The 19558-nt window shown below is 41.1% G+C and overlaps 1 protein-coding gene across 4 annotated transcripts in view; it reads left to right on the forward strand.

Moving 5' to 3' along the window:
• Nucleotides 1-14149, forward strand: part of ano1b (anoctamin 1, calcium activated chloride channel b) — a 37369-nt gene extending 23220 nt beyond the window's left edge. For 3 of the 4 annotated variants that reach the window (XM_083667339.1, XM_083667337.1, XM_083667338.1), the window contains exons 14-25: nt 837-908; nt 2758-2832; nt 2947-3148; nt 3334-3445; nt 3758-3815; nt 4555-4655; nt 5000-5142; nt 8555-8707; nt 9940-9992; nt 10898-11082; nt 11760-11865; nt 12115-14149. In XM_083667339.1, coding sequence (XP_083523465.1) covers nt 837-908; nt 2758-2832; nt 2947-3148; nt 3334-3445; nt 3758-3815; nt 4555-4655; nt 5000-5142; nt 8555-8707; nt 9940-9992; nt 10898-11082; nt 11760-11865; nt 12115-12354 — 1500 coding nt within the window. In that variant the 3' untranslated portion in view covers nt 12355-14149. Of the gene's footprint in view, nt 1-836; nt 909-1452; nt 1531-2757; nt 2833-2946; nt 3149-3333; nt 3446-3757; nt 3816-4554; nt 4656-4999; nt 5143-8554; nt 8708-9939; nt 9993-10897; nt 11083-11759; nt 11866-12114 lie in introns of all 4 variants that reach the window. The other variant, XM_083667340.1, reaches the window with a different exon arrangement.
• The last annotated feature ends 5409 nt before the right edge of the window (nt 14150-19558 follow it).

The raw sequence follows: 19558 nt of genomic DNA on the forward strand, positions 1-19558 counted from the left end.
ATACAATGCGTGTAGAGATTTCCAGTAACTGTCTTGTCCCCCTCTTTCTCTTTTGGGTATCTACAGGAAGAGCTGAAGGTTTGCAACTTTTCATTTTACACCAAATGCCTTTTTTCTCTCCTCAGCCATCCTCTTGCTTTCACTACCCCACACTGGCTCTTCACCTCTGGGGCTGTCCAAGGACACACACTTCTCACCCCCTACACCCTCTTCCTAACACACACACACACACACACACACACACAAAACACAAACTGCCACTTCCAGCTGAAGCACCTCCCACCAAGCCACCAGAGTTGGGGTCAATTCAAATTCAGATTCACATAATACAAGAAATTAATCTAATTTAGCACATTTGTGAATTGAAAAATCACCCATGATTTTCCAGAAGGGATTTTTCACTTCATGAAAAGTACAATTTCAATTCATTTCTTGCATTGACTGAATTTGAATACAAATTGACCCTAACCCAGCCAGCCACCCACTATAAAGCCTCTGATACTCTCCATGAATGGCCACTAAATGCCCACTGCTTTTAGCCTGCTGTACACCCCTGTCTAAGACATCAGAGTGAGCTCACCAAACGGTCTCTCTAGCCCAGTCCTCTCTGTCTCCCAGCACTCTCACACACCTCTGCTGATGCCACACTGAATCTAGAGGGACCAAACTGACCCCTCTATTTCTTTGCACAGACTCCTGACGGACACCTGCAACTGTACGACAGTATAGCCTTGTTTTTGACAACACACTCACACTCCACCTGCCGAGTGTGTTCTACGAGTGCCCCAGTGTCCGTATAGTATTTTACGGTTAAGTGCATTTTATATCCCCCTCAGGACCACCCAAGAGCTGAGTATGAGTTCCGGGTGATGCAGAAGTCCCTCAAGAAAGAACACAAGACACAGAAGGTAAGCCTAATGGTTTCATCATACTTCTTAGCTACTCGTATTGGATCTTACTTTATTGATTTTTAGTGTCGTCCTCCAACATGTTCTGTGACTTGACTTTGTCTTTTCTTGCCTCCTGATGTTTGGAAAGTTGTTTGCCTTTTTACAGTACATAATAATAAGCCATCCACTTTGGCTATCCTGTGAGGTTTTAAAGCAATCCTTAGAGATTGAATGATAACAGCCTTTTACATGACTAGCGTCGTGTTGTCTCGTTGTCTTTGAGCTCTATCACCTGGTATTTGGAAAATTATTCCCTTTTTTTCACAGCCATCCAGATTGTGTGATATTTTATAGGTCTTTATAGGTATTTTAAAACGACCTTTAGATGGATAGCAGTCATTGTATAGGACTAGCGTGTTTGTGTGTTATGTCTTGTTGTCTAAATTCTCTACAGTATGACTTTGTATGAGTGCGTGGTTCTTTGTTGTCTTTGATCTTATTACTATGGTGTTTGGTTCTCCTGGGTTGCCTGTTTGTTTGTCTCCTGTCCTCTGATTGGTAGAAGCCTACAGAGATAGCAGAGGAACCCTCAAACAAATGGAAGCAAACAGTTCAAACTGCCATGGCTGGCCTTAAACTGGTACTTTCAGTGTCCTCTCGATCGCCTCCCCCACCGCCCTCACCCCCAACCTCCCCCCTCTCCCCCACTGCACCACTCTTGTCATGACCGACCTCAGTTGTCCCACACACACACCACGTTGGGTCTGATAAATGAATAGAGATCCTGCTCCTCTGTCTGAATATCACTTTCATTCAGGTTGCATTTTTTTTTCTTTGTATCATTCAGATATATAGACCCACAGTAGGCTATTTTTTTTATTTAGTGTTCATTTAAGAGAAATGTGACAGTGAAATGTGACTTCTTGACATCTCCATGGGTGAAATACATTAAGATAAGACAAAATATGACTTTATAGACCCCAGATATATAAAACAATTTCACCTGGTTTGCCTAGTACAAATGAACCAATAGAATCATCACAAAAGTGAGAACTCAAAGCTAAATCAAGCGCACCTCAAATACATTCAAGTATTTGACAGACATTCTGTATTTCACCCTGGTCTGGATGCACCTTCCCACAGTCCAACCTCACTTTTTTCTCTCTCTTGTCTTGACAGTGATTCGTTTTTCGTTAGTCTTTTCTTGAATCTTTATTTCTTTGTGGTAGATTACTGCTTGGTGCATGTTGTCCTCTTAGTGTGATTGAGACTTTATGTTCCTGTACTGTAGATGCATTCAGGGGTAACACTTTACATAACTGTTGCCTTTATAAAAGGTTTATAAGTGGTTTATTGACACTACGACTTGTGTGATAGTCATTTGGTGCTTAACAAATCACCAGCCAATATGTAGAGGTATGCTTTATAAACCAACACATGTCCACACCATAACTTATAAACCATTTATAATGGAAACCCTTATGTAAAGGGTCACCCATACAATAGATAGCATGCTGGCCTGTTCCAAATGACTGCCCGAAGGTGCTGACCCCTTCATTGACATTCACTGAGACATGCTGCATAGAGAATGAGGAGAATGACTAAATGCCTGAAATAAGAGAATGACCTTTGGGACCACCACCACCACCATCCTCTCTCAGGCTTGAATTGTTATTATTGTTATTTCTGTGTAATGGTCGTGTTGGCATCCAAGCACAAGCTTTTTTTTCTCCTATCCGTGATGTTTTGATTCTTCTGCTCACTGGTTATTATTTTTGTCGGCGTATATGTATGCAGTTACAGTCCCTACGGTATGTTTGGCCTCAACTCTGCAACTGATCTTAATATTTCATCCCCCTCTTTTTAGGCAGAAAAGGAAAAGTTGACATGTAGAGACAGATTTCCAGCATATATGACCAACATAGTCATGATGCTTTTAATGGTGAGTGCAACAGTTTATGAAGCACAAAACATAGTAGGCTGTACTGTGACCTACACCAACATATTGTGGCTCTGTACCTCTCTGGACCTCTCTTCTCCCTCTGTCTCCTCTCAGATTGGGGTGACATTTGCTATTGTGTTCGGTGTCATCCTCTACCGGATATCCACCAAAGCAGCGCTGCACATGAGCTCTAACCCCACCACACGCTCCAACGTTCGTCTGACGGTCAAAGCCACGGCGGCCATTATTAACCTCGTGGTCATTCTGATCCTAGACGAAGTGTATGGAGCTGTAGCTCGCTGGCTTACAGTGCTAGGTCAGTCTGCTGACTTATCTGTGTGTGTGTGTGTGTGTGTGTGTGTGTGTGTGTGTGTGTGTGTGTGTGTGTGTGTGTGTGTGTGTGTGTGTGTGTGTGTGTGTGTGTGTGTGCGTGTGTGTGCTCCCCTTTTCAGTACTACAAAAGCCAAACGTTGTCCGTGACCGTTCTGTTTGTGTTCTCAGAGGTTCCGAAGACTGATAAGAGCTTTGAGGAGAGATTAATCTTTAAAACCTTTATCCTGAAGTTTGTGAATGCGTTTACCCCCATCATATACATCGCCTTCTTCAGAGGGAGGTGAGTCCCCTCAGTTGCACCACTTTTAACTGATTTGAGCTATTCACTCATTCAGTGTGAGATATTTGAAATTATTGAGATTTGAGACATGATTTGAGAGATGAGCTTGATAAATAATTATACAGTATTGTCATATTTCACAGCAAACTGAACTCTTGTGCCTTATTACATTATTTTGCAGTTTCATAATGTTCTATGATTGCATATACAGTAGACAGTATGGTGCTATCAATATGTTTATGAGGCAGTGTATCACTTCACATGAAGGAGAATCTTTCCTCTCATAACCCAACACTCCCTGTGTTTACACAGGCTTGTTGGACGCCCAGGAAATTACCTTTATGTATTTGAGTCTTACCGCATGGAGGAGGTAAGTACCGTTTTGTTCCAAATCCTATCCTTTAACTCTAACATAGAAGATTTTGGCATGCATGAATTTTGGGCATTTCTGAAATATTAAATACTCTTTGGAGAACAAAATATTTGTCAATTCTATATATATAATTATAGTTCATTTCATCACATTGCGTAATCAATCAAATGTATTTGTATAGCGCTTTTTTAACAAAGACAATTGTCTCAAAGTGCTTTACAACAAGAACAATACAAACAATATAAACAATGAATACAATACAAACAATATGAACAAACACCGAACCATAAAGGGTACCCACAAAAAGCAAGCCAAGGAAAAACTTCCCTGAGGGGAGAAAAACATAGGGCACAGTGACAAGTAAAAACTCCCTGGGAGGAAGAATGTACAGGATCAAGCTTACAGATCACATTGAAGTGTGCTGAAGCATTTGTGTACAACAGATGGCTATGAATTAAACATTGTTAGTTAACCTACCTACAGTATGAATACATATAATATAAATCAAAGTGCCGTCAAGTCAAGTGCTGCTCTAGTTCTCTCTAACAGTTAACTGTGATATTACAATATTCAAATCACTTATTCAGTGTTAGTATTCATTTATGAGATGATTAAAGACATATATACAGCCAAGACACCAAAGAGCTGGCAGTACATTGTCAGTAATCAATGGCATAATGTATGGTGTTTTGGTGCAGTACTGTACTGTGTGTGACTAGTGCTGTTCCCCTTGCAGTGTGCTCATGGAGGATGCTTGATGGAGTTGTGTATTCAGCTCAGTATCACCATGTTGGGAAAGCAGCTCATCCAGAACAACCTCTTTGAGATCGGCATCCCGTGAGTACTGTAGACACACACACACACAAACACGGGCCACACAAGCACGCACGCATGCATGCACATACGCTCACACACAAAAACACACACCCTCATGCATACACACACACACACACACACACACACACACACACACACACACACACACAGGACACATGCATAACAAATAATATGAACAAGTAACTAAGCAAATAGTTTATTCTCCTACGGTCAGTATTTCTGCTTGTATAACAGGGACACATACTGTATGCCGGTCATATCTAGTCATCTCCTACATATATGTTTCCTGCTGATCCTAACCAAACTGTGCCTGTATGACTATGTTCCTGTCCCTGTCCCTGCAGGAAGCTGAAGAAGCTGATACGGTACATCAAGTCCAAGAGGAGTGCCTTCCAGGAGGAGGAGCGTGAGAAGAAGCTCCAGCGCTACGAGACAGACCACTTCCTGGAGCCCTTCGGAGGCCTCACGCCAGAGTACATGGAGATGAGTGAGTTTGAGTTTGACTCTACAACACACACACACACACACACACACACGCACATGCACACACACGCACATGCACACGCACGCACATGCACACACACGCACACGCACACACACACACACACACACACACACGCAAGATGAGTGAATTTGGGTTTGACACAGCAACAACTGTTAAAACCTTCCCTGCACACAGACCCCCAGGACCAATCAGTCCGTTATGGCAACTCCAGTGCATTGATCAGAAAAAGCCTGTGGCTGTATTGTACTGTGGCATGTCTGACTCTCTCATCCAGTACATGTGGCTCGCCAGCACTCCAGAATTAGGTTCCATGTATCACACACTAGTGGTTGGAAAGATGGGGTTCAGAAGTTTTACAACATAATTACAGATAGGTGAAAACATGTGATACCTTGTGAAGGACTACTGTTACCACTAGCCAGTGCATTGGCACCTTCATGTGTAATACAAGCCACAACAGGTGGAGCAACTGATGTCGTTTCAAGGTTAACGGAATGTATGTAAACAGGAAGTGACAAAGCAGAAGTTGTGGAAACTGAGGGCTGGTGGTCCTTGTTGAGTAAACGAAGGGCTGTTGGTGTTGGCTTGACAACCAAGCCAAGCTGTGATGAACAAACAATCTTATAGTTGTTGTTATGAGGATCTGTAAATGTAACCTCTGTCATGAGAGAATTCTGATACGCCTGCATGTTTGTTTTCAAAAATGCTAGTCAGTTCAATTCATCAAAGACAAGCAGATCATTTTTAGACTATACTGTCTTTGGCTCCTGTTGCTGGGCTGACAGATGTGATTTAATTGATTAAAGAATTAAATAGCAATGACTTTTATATTGTATTGACTTCCGGCATTAAACCTTAGGTGGCTTGGCTCTGGCAAATGTCAAAGACAGAATCAAGCAATTAATGGATGTGGAACCCAGTGGCCTCTTTGCTTGAACTAATTGGAGGCCATGTCTTTTGATGAGCCAGCAGAAACTCAAGGCTGCTGCTGAAATATTTAATACACTGCCTTTAATACACTGTCTCGTTTGTTGCAGAGGCAGTAAAACATTTTAAGATTTGCTAGTCTAACCTCAAGTTTTTCAAATGATTCAACTTCTTACTACATGCATACCACCATTACAAAGCTATGTTTAACAGAGTAAAGTGTTGAAAGTTTACAGCCAATGCTGTCATCTATCTAATGGAGGTTTCATGATGATGATCAGAACAACTAAGGACACTATTAGATGTTTCATCAGGTTTCCAGGATGAGAAGATTATTATTTTGCGCCGGGATGCTCTGAAGTGAACTTTTACGAGTGCATAAAAGAAACTAAACATCATATTAAATCAAACATGTATCCTCAAGATGATCGTACTTTTAAACATATTCCAGAAATTCATTTACCAGTTTTAATTGCATAGTAAATCTAGGATCACATTAGAAAGTGATTTCTAATTGACTAAATTACTTCCTTTCTGTGTACTCTGGATGGACACTCCTTGTCCCTGGGTCTTCTCCACGGCAGTATTTTACAGAGATCCTCCCACTGGCACAGGCCCGGGCCAAATTCTCCATCAGGCTCTTTTCATCCGTAGCTCTCATCCATCTTGTGTCCTGTAGTTTATTCAACCTGGCCCTCATCCACTCTCTTCCACTCCATCTCTGTCTTCTCTCATCCCCCCATCACTGCATCAGCCTCCAGAGTTGGCACAGGCAAGCATCTGCTCAACTCAAATGTATAGTAGAAACCAGCACCCGTTTTCATGTATTTCATGAAGTGCTACTCTGGTAGTACTAAGGTGTCTCCTGCAAATCAAGCCTAAACATGTACCATTAAACCAAGAGCACATCCTCATGGTCAAGGGGCAACATTTGGGATTGCAAGTCAGACAGGGTTACCCATCACAAACAAACCACCTCTGCTACACTAAGATAGTCTCTTTACACGGGTCTGGCCAGCTAAATGTACTAAGGTTACCATACATTCACAGCCTAAGAGGGTTGTTGAGGCTACGTTAAGACGTCTCTCTAAAGACAGACAATGTTTGTGCTCTGTCTGGTCTCGGTACACTTGAGAATCGTCTTCTCTTCAACAACAGAGGACTCCAGTTACAGCTCTTTTACTTACTTCACTCTCTCTCCCTCAAGAGGCAGTTAATGTCTGATGAGTATCCTCAAAACACTTCAGTAAGAGCTTCAGACTTAACTTAATTTTCATGCCGTTAGAAAGATTTTATTACATGCCTCTAGAGTGTGTATATGATTGGATAGATAGTATCAAATGTTCTGAAATAGGCAAATTAGTTTAAACATTAAACAAGACGCTTTGCCAGTCCCACCCCAGTCCCACACAGTAATATAGGAGTTGTAAATATTTAACAGAATTCTGCAACTTGCAATGGTGTTAGATTTACCATAGTGTGGCTTTTTTTGTAATAGCACCTGCTCTTAAAACATAATTTAACACTGTGTGACTGTGTGTGTGTGTGCGTGTGCGTGTGCGTGTGCGCGTGCGTGCGTGCGTGCGTGCGTGCGTGTGTGTGCAATGGTGTTACATTTCCCATAGTGTGGCTTTTTTTGTAATAGCACCTGCTCTTAAAACATAACTGAACACTGTGTGACTATGTGTGTGCGTGTGAGAGAGAGAGGGGGAGAGAGAGAGAGAGAAATACTTTAAATGTTAATTGCATTGTAAAACATATAGAGATCAATTCTAAGGCCAGAGTGCACTTGCTGAGATGTGCAGAGTGATATTCTGGGCATGGTCAGGCCTTGGCACTATGTCAGCGGAGACTACAGCCCGATCAGCTTTCCTCTGGGCCTGTACCCCTCTGCCCCTGCCCCCTCCCTCACCGTCTCCTCTCCATACTCCCCTATCCCGTTGCACTCCACCCCCCCTACATCCTCCCTCCCTGCCCCTTATCCCCCTCAATGTCTCCTCTCCCCTCCCTAGTAGACACATAACGGAGTCTCACTGTTCCCTCTGCCTCACTCTCTCACATCTTAATTCACTTCAGCTGGTTCAATAAATTTAGCACTTAAGAAGGTCTATGTTTATTTGAATTACCTACAGCGGTCTATGTGACAAATATTTTTATTTGGTTTATTTTTACATATACAAGAGGGTCGTTCCAGGGATATTGGTTGTACTGTACATCTGAGGCACTATATACAGTATGTCACTAAGGATCAGATAACTTCCTTCTCCTGAGTTGTTTAGTCTTGGGCATGCTGGTGGGTAGATACTGTACCAGACCTGAGCTGATCTCTCTCTCTCTCTCTCTCTCTCTCTCTCTCTCTCTCTCTCTCTCTCTCTCTCCCCCTCTCTCTCTCTCTCTCTTTCTCTCTCTCTCTCTCTCTCTCTCTCTCTCTTCCTCTCTCTCTCTCTCTCTCTCTCTCTCTTTGCAGTAATCCAGTTTGGGTTTGTCACCCTGTTCGTGGCATCCTTTCCTCTGGCCCCATTGTTCGCCCTGCTCAACAACATCATCGAGATTCGCCTGGACGCCAAGAAGTTTGTGGCCGAGCTCCGCAGGCCTGTAGCTGCCAGGGCGAAAGACATTGGTGGGTTGGAGCTTGGAGTGGCTCAGTGACTGGTCACTGTTAAAGCATGTAGGGAATCTTGAATGTGATCCTATGTCAGATAATCTCGGGGCTGCATCTGCAGAATGCAGAGGACAAGAGGGTTTCTATCGATAGCATATGCATAGCTACAGTACCTTGCCTACTGATATTTCTCAAGGGTGTATGGGAATAGGTTTGATTCTAAATGTGGGAAGGACAATGGACAAGGATGTGGGAGTATGGTGGGAGTCCTCTTACGGGAAAATGTGGCCTTCTGCAAGCACATGTTATGCAATTCATACAACACCGTTTCAACAGTTGTCTAGGTAAATAATAATTTTTGCCAAATTCTTGTCAAAAACCTCCACATACAGTGCCCTGTGTAAGTAATGGCACAGTGAAGCATTTTCTTCTTTTGGCTCTACAAAAGTTTGGATTTTAAATTAAACAATTACTATTAGGTTAAAGTAGAGATTATCAGCTTTTATTTGATGGTATTTGTGTACATATTGGTTTCACCATTCAGGAATTACAACACTTTTTCTGCATAGTCCCCCAATTATAGGGTACCCAAAAATAATACATTTGAGAGTAACATTTCTCCAGGCCCATTCCCACTTTGTTATTGTTGTATCCCAGATCCTTTAATGTATTTTTCAATAAGATGTGCCAATGCATTGGAGATAGTCTTGAGCCATCCGTGCCAGCTAATGCTAATGGGTAGCATATACAGTTCGTGGGAGGCAACCATACCTATCTGTCTTTCTGTGCCATATGAATGATCATACTATTTAAGCTTCCACATGCATGTGATAACCTACTGTGAACTGTGGAAGCTTAAATAGTATGATCATTCATATGGCACAGAAAGACAGAACTGAAACAAACCATGATGGCAAGTGATTGTTCAGCAGCTCACTTCTGTCATTTCACTTCACTGCCATGTCTGTCCAATACTGGATATCAACGACCGCAATATAAGTTCAAAAATTCCATTTTCAAAAAGTGAGTGGGACATCTCACTCCCACATCCCACATTCCACCCATGCTTAATGAAACCTATGCTCCTGCAAGGGATTAATGCATCCTGCTGATTTAGTATGAATGTAATTGTACTTGTGTTAGTTTTGTAGTTTGTTAGTACTTGAACCACAGTAAATTGGCAGAAAACCTGAAAAAACCCTCTCACACTGCTATGATAATAAGAGTGTTAATCCTCTCTTTGATTGTAGGTATTTGGTATAACATTCTCAGAGGAGTGGCAAAGGTGGCTGTCATCATAAATGTAAGTAATTATTGAAATTCTAGCAAACATCATTACTAAATGTATTACAAAATGACAGAGAACAGTGTGATGTGGTGTACATGTGCTGTTTTGATTTAGATAGGCGAGTAAAATGTTCTGCCAAAAGTTCTATATCTTGTTATCCTATTCCAAACCCCCGAACAATAACACGTTTTTGCACTTAAACCTGCTTGTATTAAAACCTCTACGCCTCATGTCTTGAAAAGCCTTTACTTCTCTGTTAATTTATATCACCACTTGTTGGGGTTACTTCACTTGTAAAACCTCATAATCAGCTTTTAAGAGGTTTCTCCTCTAAAGCCCCTGCCCTTGGTGTAAAGCAGCGAACCATACTTGGTCAGACAGAGAGCCAGTGTGTCCATAAATCCCACATCAGGCTCTCACTTCGAAAGAAATGGTCGCGGCAGGGATGTGAGATCTAGATCTAGGTTATTTATTATAATGGGAGGTGTCGTGCCAAAATGGGAGGCATTCCTGTCCTCTATCCTCCTCCCTCCTTCTGTGTCACTGAGACTATATAACACAGAACAGGATGTCAGTGTGTCTTTTAGGCTTTTAAGGCGGTATGTGGCTTAACCTGTACATTTGTTGGTGTTGGTAGATAACTGTAGTTGATACACACACCGAAACAAAGACAGCGTTCCTTTTGTTGAAATTGACCACTACATTCAACCTATTTATAGCTTTGGATTCAAAAGTAACTGGGACCATATAATTTTAACTTAATTTTACTTTTATACTCTATTCTACCGGTATTCTATTATATTCTACTGTATGTAATTCCATTTATATGGCTTGTTCATCCAACTCTTGAGTTAGGTACTGTATACCAGCAAATATCACAAGGTGCGTTCTCATCGATCTCTGCCTGAATCTCTCTCTAGGCATTTGTCATCTCCTTCACGTCTGACTTCATCCCGAGGCTAGTGTACCAGTACATGTACAGCCCAGATGGCTCCATGCATGGCTTCGTCAACCACACCCTATCTTACTTCAACGTCAGCCACTTCCAGGATGGGAAAGAACCCATGGAGCCTCTACACCTGGGCTACCAGGTGGAGATGTGCAGGTGAGACTACTGGATTACCAGATCTTTATCTGATCGATATATACAGTATATTATTTTTTTTACACAAACACTTATCTCGGATCTCAAAATCACACACACACACACACACACACACACACACACACACACACACACACACCCATCTCTGGGGGCGGAGGAAGTAAAAAGTGGGGATGGGAAGTTGGCAGCAAGTCTCCACCCTCCTAAACCTTCCGCTGTAACTCCACCTGAGTCACTCGCGATGCGACCTTCCTTTTCTGCCCGTGCTCTCGTTTACAACCCAATTTGCACACATTGCATGAAACGAAAACCTGGAGTTATCTGAAGACGTTTTCAATGCCAAACATTTCACAGATGAGCCGTGTGCATTCAATTATATGTTTGAAAAAAGAAAATGTATTTAAAGCACCTCCTCAACGATTTATCGATATAATCCGTAGTGCTTGTAAAATTCACCGGATGCAACCGCCTCCAACCCCTACATTACATTGGGTGCACCGTCAGACTCTTCAGAGAGTCTGTCTTAGTGTGACTACACAAACACAAGCAATAAATCAAACTATATTTTTTATAGCACATTTCATACAATGGATTGCAATACAACAAACAAACCGAAAAAATAAAAATAGCAAACAATCAGCTTTTTAACCATATTGTGAAATGTGTCTATCCTCCAGGTATAAAGACTACAGGGAGCCACCATGGTCTAATACGCCGTATGAGATCTCTAAAGAGTTCTGGGCAGTGCTGGCCGCCCGACTGGCCTTCGTCATAGTCTTCCAGGTGAGTGGAGGGAGAACCTAGAGATGAAAATACATTGAAATGTAGTGTAAGTACTTTATTAAATGAGTATTTTGGCATTTATAAACTGTAAACATGTGTAAGCCTCATTACAAGTGTTATAGTATTATAAGCACACGTGTTAATCATTATAAGCATTTGTAAGCATGTAATAATGCAGTGGCTGTTCTGGCTTGCGTTAGAGTTTTCCTGCTTTTTGCCCATGCTGTCTCTCCCTCCTATCCCTGTTAGAATGTGGTGATGCTAATGAGTGACATCGTGGACTGGCTTATACCCGACATCCCTAAAGACATCAGTGTCCAGATCCACAAGGAGAAGATCCTCATGGTGGAACTCTTCATGAAAGAAGAGCAGGGCAAGATGCTGATCCTGGACAGCATGGCCTCTGGTGGCCGGAAGGAAAACAGCAACAACCACAGTCCTGTACGCCGCACGCGCTCAATACCACACACCCACACCAACAACTTCTAGCAGCTAGCATGTTAGCCAGCTAGGCCAGCTAGCCAGCTAGCTAGACAGGGCTGCTTACTGTCTGTTTCCTGAATTAGCTAGCTAGTGAGCTAGCTAGCCGGGGCTACTTAGGCTACTGTCTGTGTATTTATCCTTGTCCAGACATTCCAGAGAACGGGAGAGGTGCTCCCACTGTTGTTGTTTTGTTTGTTGTTGTTGTTGTTGTTGTTGTTGTTGTTGTTGAGGAAAGACTGTCTCAGTGCACAAATGCCTTTCTGTACAAAACCTTTCAGTGAATTAACTGCCAACTGCCAATCAAGCGATGGGGTTGCGGCTTTGAGTTCGTGGTCGTTTTAAGACGTGGCGGAACATGTTCAGAGCAGGGAGAGGGAGAGAAGGGTTGTTTCTATTTTTTTCTTTGCACAATGCTGTCAAAAATACTTTTGTAACATACAGTATGTCTGGCATCCAAGGTATTTTTATGTTTGCCTCTTTTTAAAACAGGAAGTAGATAATACAGGATCCTTTCTATCTACTCATACGGTGCAAACCACCCTCATGCTAAACTTTTTATTCTATTGCTAAGGAACATATTTCTTAATGTACTTTGTTCTCAAAATCATATTTTTATTTACCTTGATTTACCTATTTAAATTGATTGGATTTTTAAAAACTGTCTCTTGAGGATATCAGACTTTGATATTATGAAATCAATGTGTGTAGAGAAAAGGATTTTTTTCCTAATCTTAAAGAATAGATTCATATTCTTAATGGGTGACAGGTTTTTATTTTATTCTTAATGTCTTTGATAAATTAGATCTCAAATGATATTCACTGCCAAGCACATTTTGATGAGAAGGGTTGAGACTTTACCTGGTGGGCTCCAAAAATATAAACAGTAGGCTCTCAAGATGTCATTTTGGAAAATGTTATATTCATTTGAAAAGCAAAAAATGGAAATGGTCAGCTCTAAGACTGGTAGTTTCAAAGTCTTAACTCTCTGTTATTGTGTGAAACTATGCACTAAGGAGGGATGATAACCGAGATACAGATCTTTTTCAACTATTCTACAGTACAGTATGTAGCAACTCATTACAAAGTAAAAGATCAACTGAGAAGGGTTTTGGGGCAGATCCTTTTCCATTGCTATTCATCAACTCCAAATACATACACTTTTCATAACCCTTCTCTTGTTTCACCCATGTTTCCCTTTACCTACGCTACCATAGAGCAAAAGCAGGTATTAATGAGTTTAATTTCATTGAATCAGTCGAATGGCACTGTATGGCGAATAGATGCTGCTAAACTTAGTGAAGACAAACTTTGAATTACTTTTGTTCAGAACATACCGTTAACATACTGTTGAAGTCCCCCCTGCAGACCTTGAATATCTCCTTTATTAGAAAATGTACAGTTCAAGCAAGCCAATCTCAGCCATAACACTTCTACTGTGTCTCTCTACGCTTCAAAGTCAACCAGGATATTATTATTATTTCACATAATGGAGTAATGGAACTTTTAAACTGTACTTTTTGAAAACTGTATATTGTTTACACTTACTTCTGTCTACTGGATATACTAAGAAATATAACTTCTCATTCTTTTACTCGCCCTATCTTCAGACGACAAGAACACTTGGATCCTTTTATATGTCAACTAATGTATTAATACAAAGTGAATATCATTTCATAGCAGCATATTTTACTGCATTGATACTGACTATGTTGTAATTGTATAGGAGATCTGCCTATTCATTTTTGATGTGATGTTGAATAAATAATGAATAATGAATTAAATTGAATGTATACAAACTTGAGTTGTGGCTAAAGAGTGCTGTCTTGTTCCTATGGATTAGATACGGCTAGATACTTATGGTCTGTTGGAACAGAAATGTGCTTTCCAACAGACAGTAAAGCATCTTACCTAATTTGTTCACAATAACTTACATTTAGAGAGAGTCTTTACCAAATACATTAGAACCACAGTTTCTCTGCTAACAGTTCCATACAGTCATATAACATTTGTATCTCTCATTATCGAACATTGATTCAGCATCCTAAAGCCTCATTGTAGTAAATTGAAAGTATGAAGAGTACTAAACTTCAAACTATTCTCTTTTCATTTGATCATCAAAAGGATGTTTCATCCAAATTCTGGTTCCTGGACATTTGTAGTGTTTTGAAACCTATGTTACAGTATTTGAGACTTTACAGGCCTGGCCAAGGTCAGGACAGATGAGTTTTAGCTGAACCCTCAGGAGATAGAGCTTACAGGAAGCTCTTCTTTGTGTAAATACAGAGAAATGTTCCATTTCTTCTTTACCGTACTTCCTCTGCTTGATAGCACTTATGAAATTTAGAGACGGGACAAAGGGACTTTGGCTGGAAATCGTGCTGGCGGATCAAAGAATGCCTTGGAGGTTTTAACAGGGTGAAGAGATTCTACTTTTTTATTTAGTCTATGTTAGCCCCTTGTATGTGTATCCAGGGAATTAGACTAAACTAGACTAAAAGTTAGACTAAAAAGTTTTTGGGAAGAAAATGCCACAATGTGTACTGTACACATTTTGAATCTGCATTCTGACTTGCCTGATTTTGAGGGCATCATAAAAGACCATCTGAAGTGCCTCAGTTTTGTTTTCTGCATCTACCCATTCTCAGGTTGCCAACCCCTCTTCTACTGTAGGCTATACAGTGCACGATAAACATGTTTTGCATTATCCCATTTAACCACTAGATAGCCACAGTGATCTTTATACTATTTCCAGTATGTTGGAATGTGAGCCATAGTTTTGCTTATTGTACTGTTTGTCTGTATGTGTGTGTGTGTGTGCATGCATGTGTACAGTATGTATGTATGGATGGAATTTGAATATTATTCATACACATTGCTTGGTTCAAAATTGTTTGCATATTTCTTTGAATAAAGATGGTATTGTATTCTATGGCTCTTAACAGATAACCAAGTATTCTATTCTATTCTATTCTATCACTCACTTTACTTATTGTAAAAGTACAAATAACATAATTTTACCACAAGAGGTCCTCATTCTACAAAGCAACATGTCTCAGACAAGATGCCTCTTGTGTGACGCACTTGTGCCCCCTCATGGGGATCTCTAGGAGGGCTGGAAAGGACGCTTGTAGAGATTCCCTTTGTGGAGCCTTCCATCGCCACCCCACAAGTGCTCGCACACACACACACACACACACACACACACACACACACTAACAAGCACAAACGTCAACGTGCAGACGCACACACACACACACACACACACACACACACACACACACACACACACACAGTACATACTGTACACACACAAACACAAACAAGCACACACACACACACACACACACACACTCACACACACACACACACACACACACACACACACACACACACACACACACACACACACACACATATACACACAGTACGTCAGCCTTCTAAACATAGTCCAGTGGGAGAAGTCTGGGCGCGGGATGGGGTCTGCCCTGCTTAGATAGGGGGTGACAGCCTGCCATGGTGAGGAGACCACCAGCTGATGCAGTCTGCTGCTCCCCTGGGTAGCACTCTGCCTCCCACAGTGAGGCGCACCCCTCGCCCCGTGCCCCTGCACTGTGGACCACATAGGGGAATCCTCAGAGGGAGCACAGGGAGGGAGTCCTGTGTGTTTCAGAACGTAGGAAGTCTTGTTGGGGAACACCTGGTGAGTTGTGAGATTGAGCACGTAGGCCCTACGTAGTAAGGAGTCCTCTGTTTGTGTAGGTTCAGTTCAGTTGGGGAAAGCCTAGGGAGCGTACAGGAAATCTTATTGGGGAACAGCTAGTGAGCCCTGAGATCAAGCATGAAGGTCCTGTGGGGAGTCCTGTGTGCTCACATATTGTAGGAAGTCCTCTGTGTGAGTGTGTAGGGGCATTGGTGGGGAACACCTAGGGAGCACTGTCAGAGAGCATGTAGAGTGTTCTGAGACAAGTAGGGAAGACTGTGTGTGTGAAGGCGTTGAAAGTAGACTTAGGATTCCACGATGTGAGCATGTAGGGACACTCGCTGAGAGCATGGGAAGGCTACGTAAGGAAACCTTTGGAGGTCCTGTAGGCCTATATGAAGATGAAGGTTATTGTTGTTATTTGGGAATTCCTATGGAGTCATACAGGGAATCCTGATATTCATTGTTTAGCTCTTCATGATGCACTTGTGCCCCCTACTGGGGATCACCAGGAGGGCTGAGAAGGGGGCAGAGACTCTCTCTTTTCAGTATTGATTAGCAAAGAACCACCAGTGATAGTAACCTGGCAAGATTAGGCCATGCTCAACAGTTTTATCAGAGTTATCAATACTTTATTCAAGTGGGTTCGCGATTTGTATTTATTTAACCTTTATTTTACCTGGTTAGTCTCACTGAGATTAACAATCTCCTTTATAAGAGAGACCTGGCCAAAATAGCAGCAAACAAAGTTTCAAAACACATTTAGATCATAAAAACACAAGCACTACAGTTTAAAACATACATTTTGATTATTTCAATATGAATGCTTCCAATCCGTTATCCTGGTGCATTGATTGACTTTCAAAGATACAATTTCCAGGCACTGTAAACCACAAGTTACATAGTACAATAGTACAATACAAAAATCTAAAACTTAGCATCAAAGTGCAACTCAACTATTTTGTGTTCTTTGAAACAAGTGACTGTGTATGACTAACTCCTATGTCCTTTTACTGGTGCCCTGTGGCTGCATCGAGTCCATTCAAGCTAAAATGTATTTCCACCAACAAATTGAGTCAGACACACAAATATATGCTCTACGCGGAGGAAAGGATGATCTCTGCAGACGTTGGCTGCGTCAGAGAGCCGTAGAGAGCAGCGGTTGGTCCTCACATCTCCTGGGACGCTCATCTGAGGGTGACATCGGAGGCCTGGTTCCTCTGAGCGAGCATACAGCAATCAGGAAGTGATGCATTTTTATGATATCAAACAGACCACAGAGAAGGACAGGCACCAGCAGGGAGCAGCAGAGCCGACCCAGTTCTGGTGGTGACAAGGTGCAGGGTTTTCAGAAACACTTTCACCCTAACAAACAAAGGCATTGTCTTAGGATGCTGAATTCACTTGCCAACAGTTTACTTAATCCTTATGTTGAGTTGAAACAAGTAACATCCACGAAGGACCCATTGAAGGTACTTATACAATATAAATATGACATTGACTTTATTTGGTCAAACCTTTCTTCACTTAATGTAACATAGACTATGGGAGAAGTGTTTCCTTTATTTAAAGGCATAGTTCACACAAATTACTAAATTATATCCAGTTCTACTGTCTTTTTGCATTTGTTTGTTTATTATTGTTTTCTTGATGCTGTAATGGTAACAGGTGGTGTTTTCGTCTACTCTACTATTATTTGTATTATATTAAATATATAATATACATTCTATTCAAAATAAGGTGACATACAAGCAGTACAAAGGGGGAGCAACATCATATATTTCTAGCTGTACACAATAGCTCCTTATGCAATTTATTCCAACAATACAATAAATTACAGAGAAAATTAGTTTACAACAAGAAGAAATAGTAACATAAAGCAGTCCATCAATATGTCTAGAAGTTTGTAAATGTAAAATCTACTGGAAGCTAATTCTGTTTCTATGACAACATATGTCACCATAGCTAACCTTCACCGCTCGGAGGTCGGTGCCTCCCAGGATACAACTGTTGGTTACAACAATAGCTAACCAACTAACTCATAAGATCAATTTTATCTCCATGGCTTCCCACCATAACCATAACAAGTACCATATCGGCAGTCTTAAGTGTGCTAGTTACACAGTCTCAGAGCAGATGTCGCGCTAGCTAGAAATGATCATCATCAAGCCTTCTTTGTAGTAATATAACACACACTGTGTTTCACACCACATACTCAGCACTCATCAACGTTATGCTGGCTACAATTTAAGATAGGAACAATGTAGCTAACCAGTGGTCAACTAGGGGGACATACAGTACTTCCATGGCCATACATAACCAGTCATATGAATAGAGAAATTACAGTTACTATTGGCCAAATATCCCTCAACCATGAAAATTATCTAACCTAGATAGACCAAGTGGCAGTGACAGTACAGTTGAAGCTGCTAAGATGATTCGCTGTTCTTGAAAAGACATGTAAAAATGTAGGTTCTAACCAGAGTATAAGAGCAGAGCATATCGGAAGGTTCTTATTCAGAATTGTTCCTACAACGTCAACAGCATATTTCCAAAGAGCTTCAACAGTTAAACAGTGGCAAAATATATGCATGAAGTTTCCTATTTCAGAACAAGAGCATATATTACATTGATCGTGATCGCGAAGCTTCAGTTAAAATCTACGTTCAGGAGTGGAATAGGTCCTATGTGCACATTTAAAATGTATGGGAAAGGTTTTTAGATTCAGAGAAAATATTGTTCCACATCATGGGCCAATCCCATTTGAGCCCAAGGTTCTGTAGGTCTCTTTCCCGTATCTTTGTGACAGGAAGAGTGTTGATGTTATATGAGGATAACTTATTATAAATTAAGGACGCAAGCCCAGTTATTCTAGTAGATAAATCAACTTTACAAGAGGGTGGGAAGCTGGATAAGCATGGTACACCATATGTTGTTTTAGAGATGGACGTACGCCAAGGCACGCTGGAAGAGGGATCCAGCCAGATCTCGAAAGATCTCAGATGGAATGCCCAATAGTCAAATTTGAAATTAGGCAAAGAGCGGCCACCATACTTTTTTGGACATGTTAAGGTGGAGAGACTGATTTGAGGGCGTTTCCCATTCCAAATGAAGTTCTTGCAAAATGCAAAAGGAAAAAAGGAAAAAGGAAAGAAAAGAAAATTGATGCAGAACAGAATATTCATTGGTCCATTGATTTCCATTGGTTAGAAATGCTAACAGTTGGTGGTTAGTGGCAGTGCCCAGAAAAACAGAACTGATGTGTACTTTGGTTTGAAGACTGTCCTTGTCCATAGACTCTCAGGGTAAGGAACAAGATATGTGATTTTGTAATTTGTGTGAACTGTCCCTTTGATTAAAATAAATATAATTACATTATATAAACATATATACAACAAAATAGAATATAATTCTCATGAATGAGAGGGGCATAATGTGAAAAATATGAGCACTGGCACCCAGTGCATTTGTTGATGATCTATAAATCATAAATTCAAATGCAAATACAGT

Source organism: Argentina silus (assembly GCF_951799395.1).
Source record: "Argentina silus genome assembly, chromosome: 3".
In the NCBI taxonomy this organism is placed as follows: domain Eukaryota; kingdom Metazoa; phylum Chordata; class Actinopteri; order Argentiniformes; family Argentinidae; genus Argentina; species Argentina silus.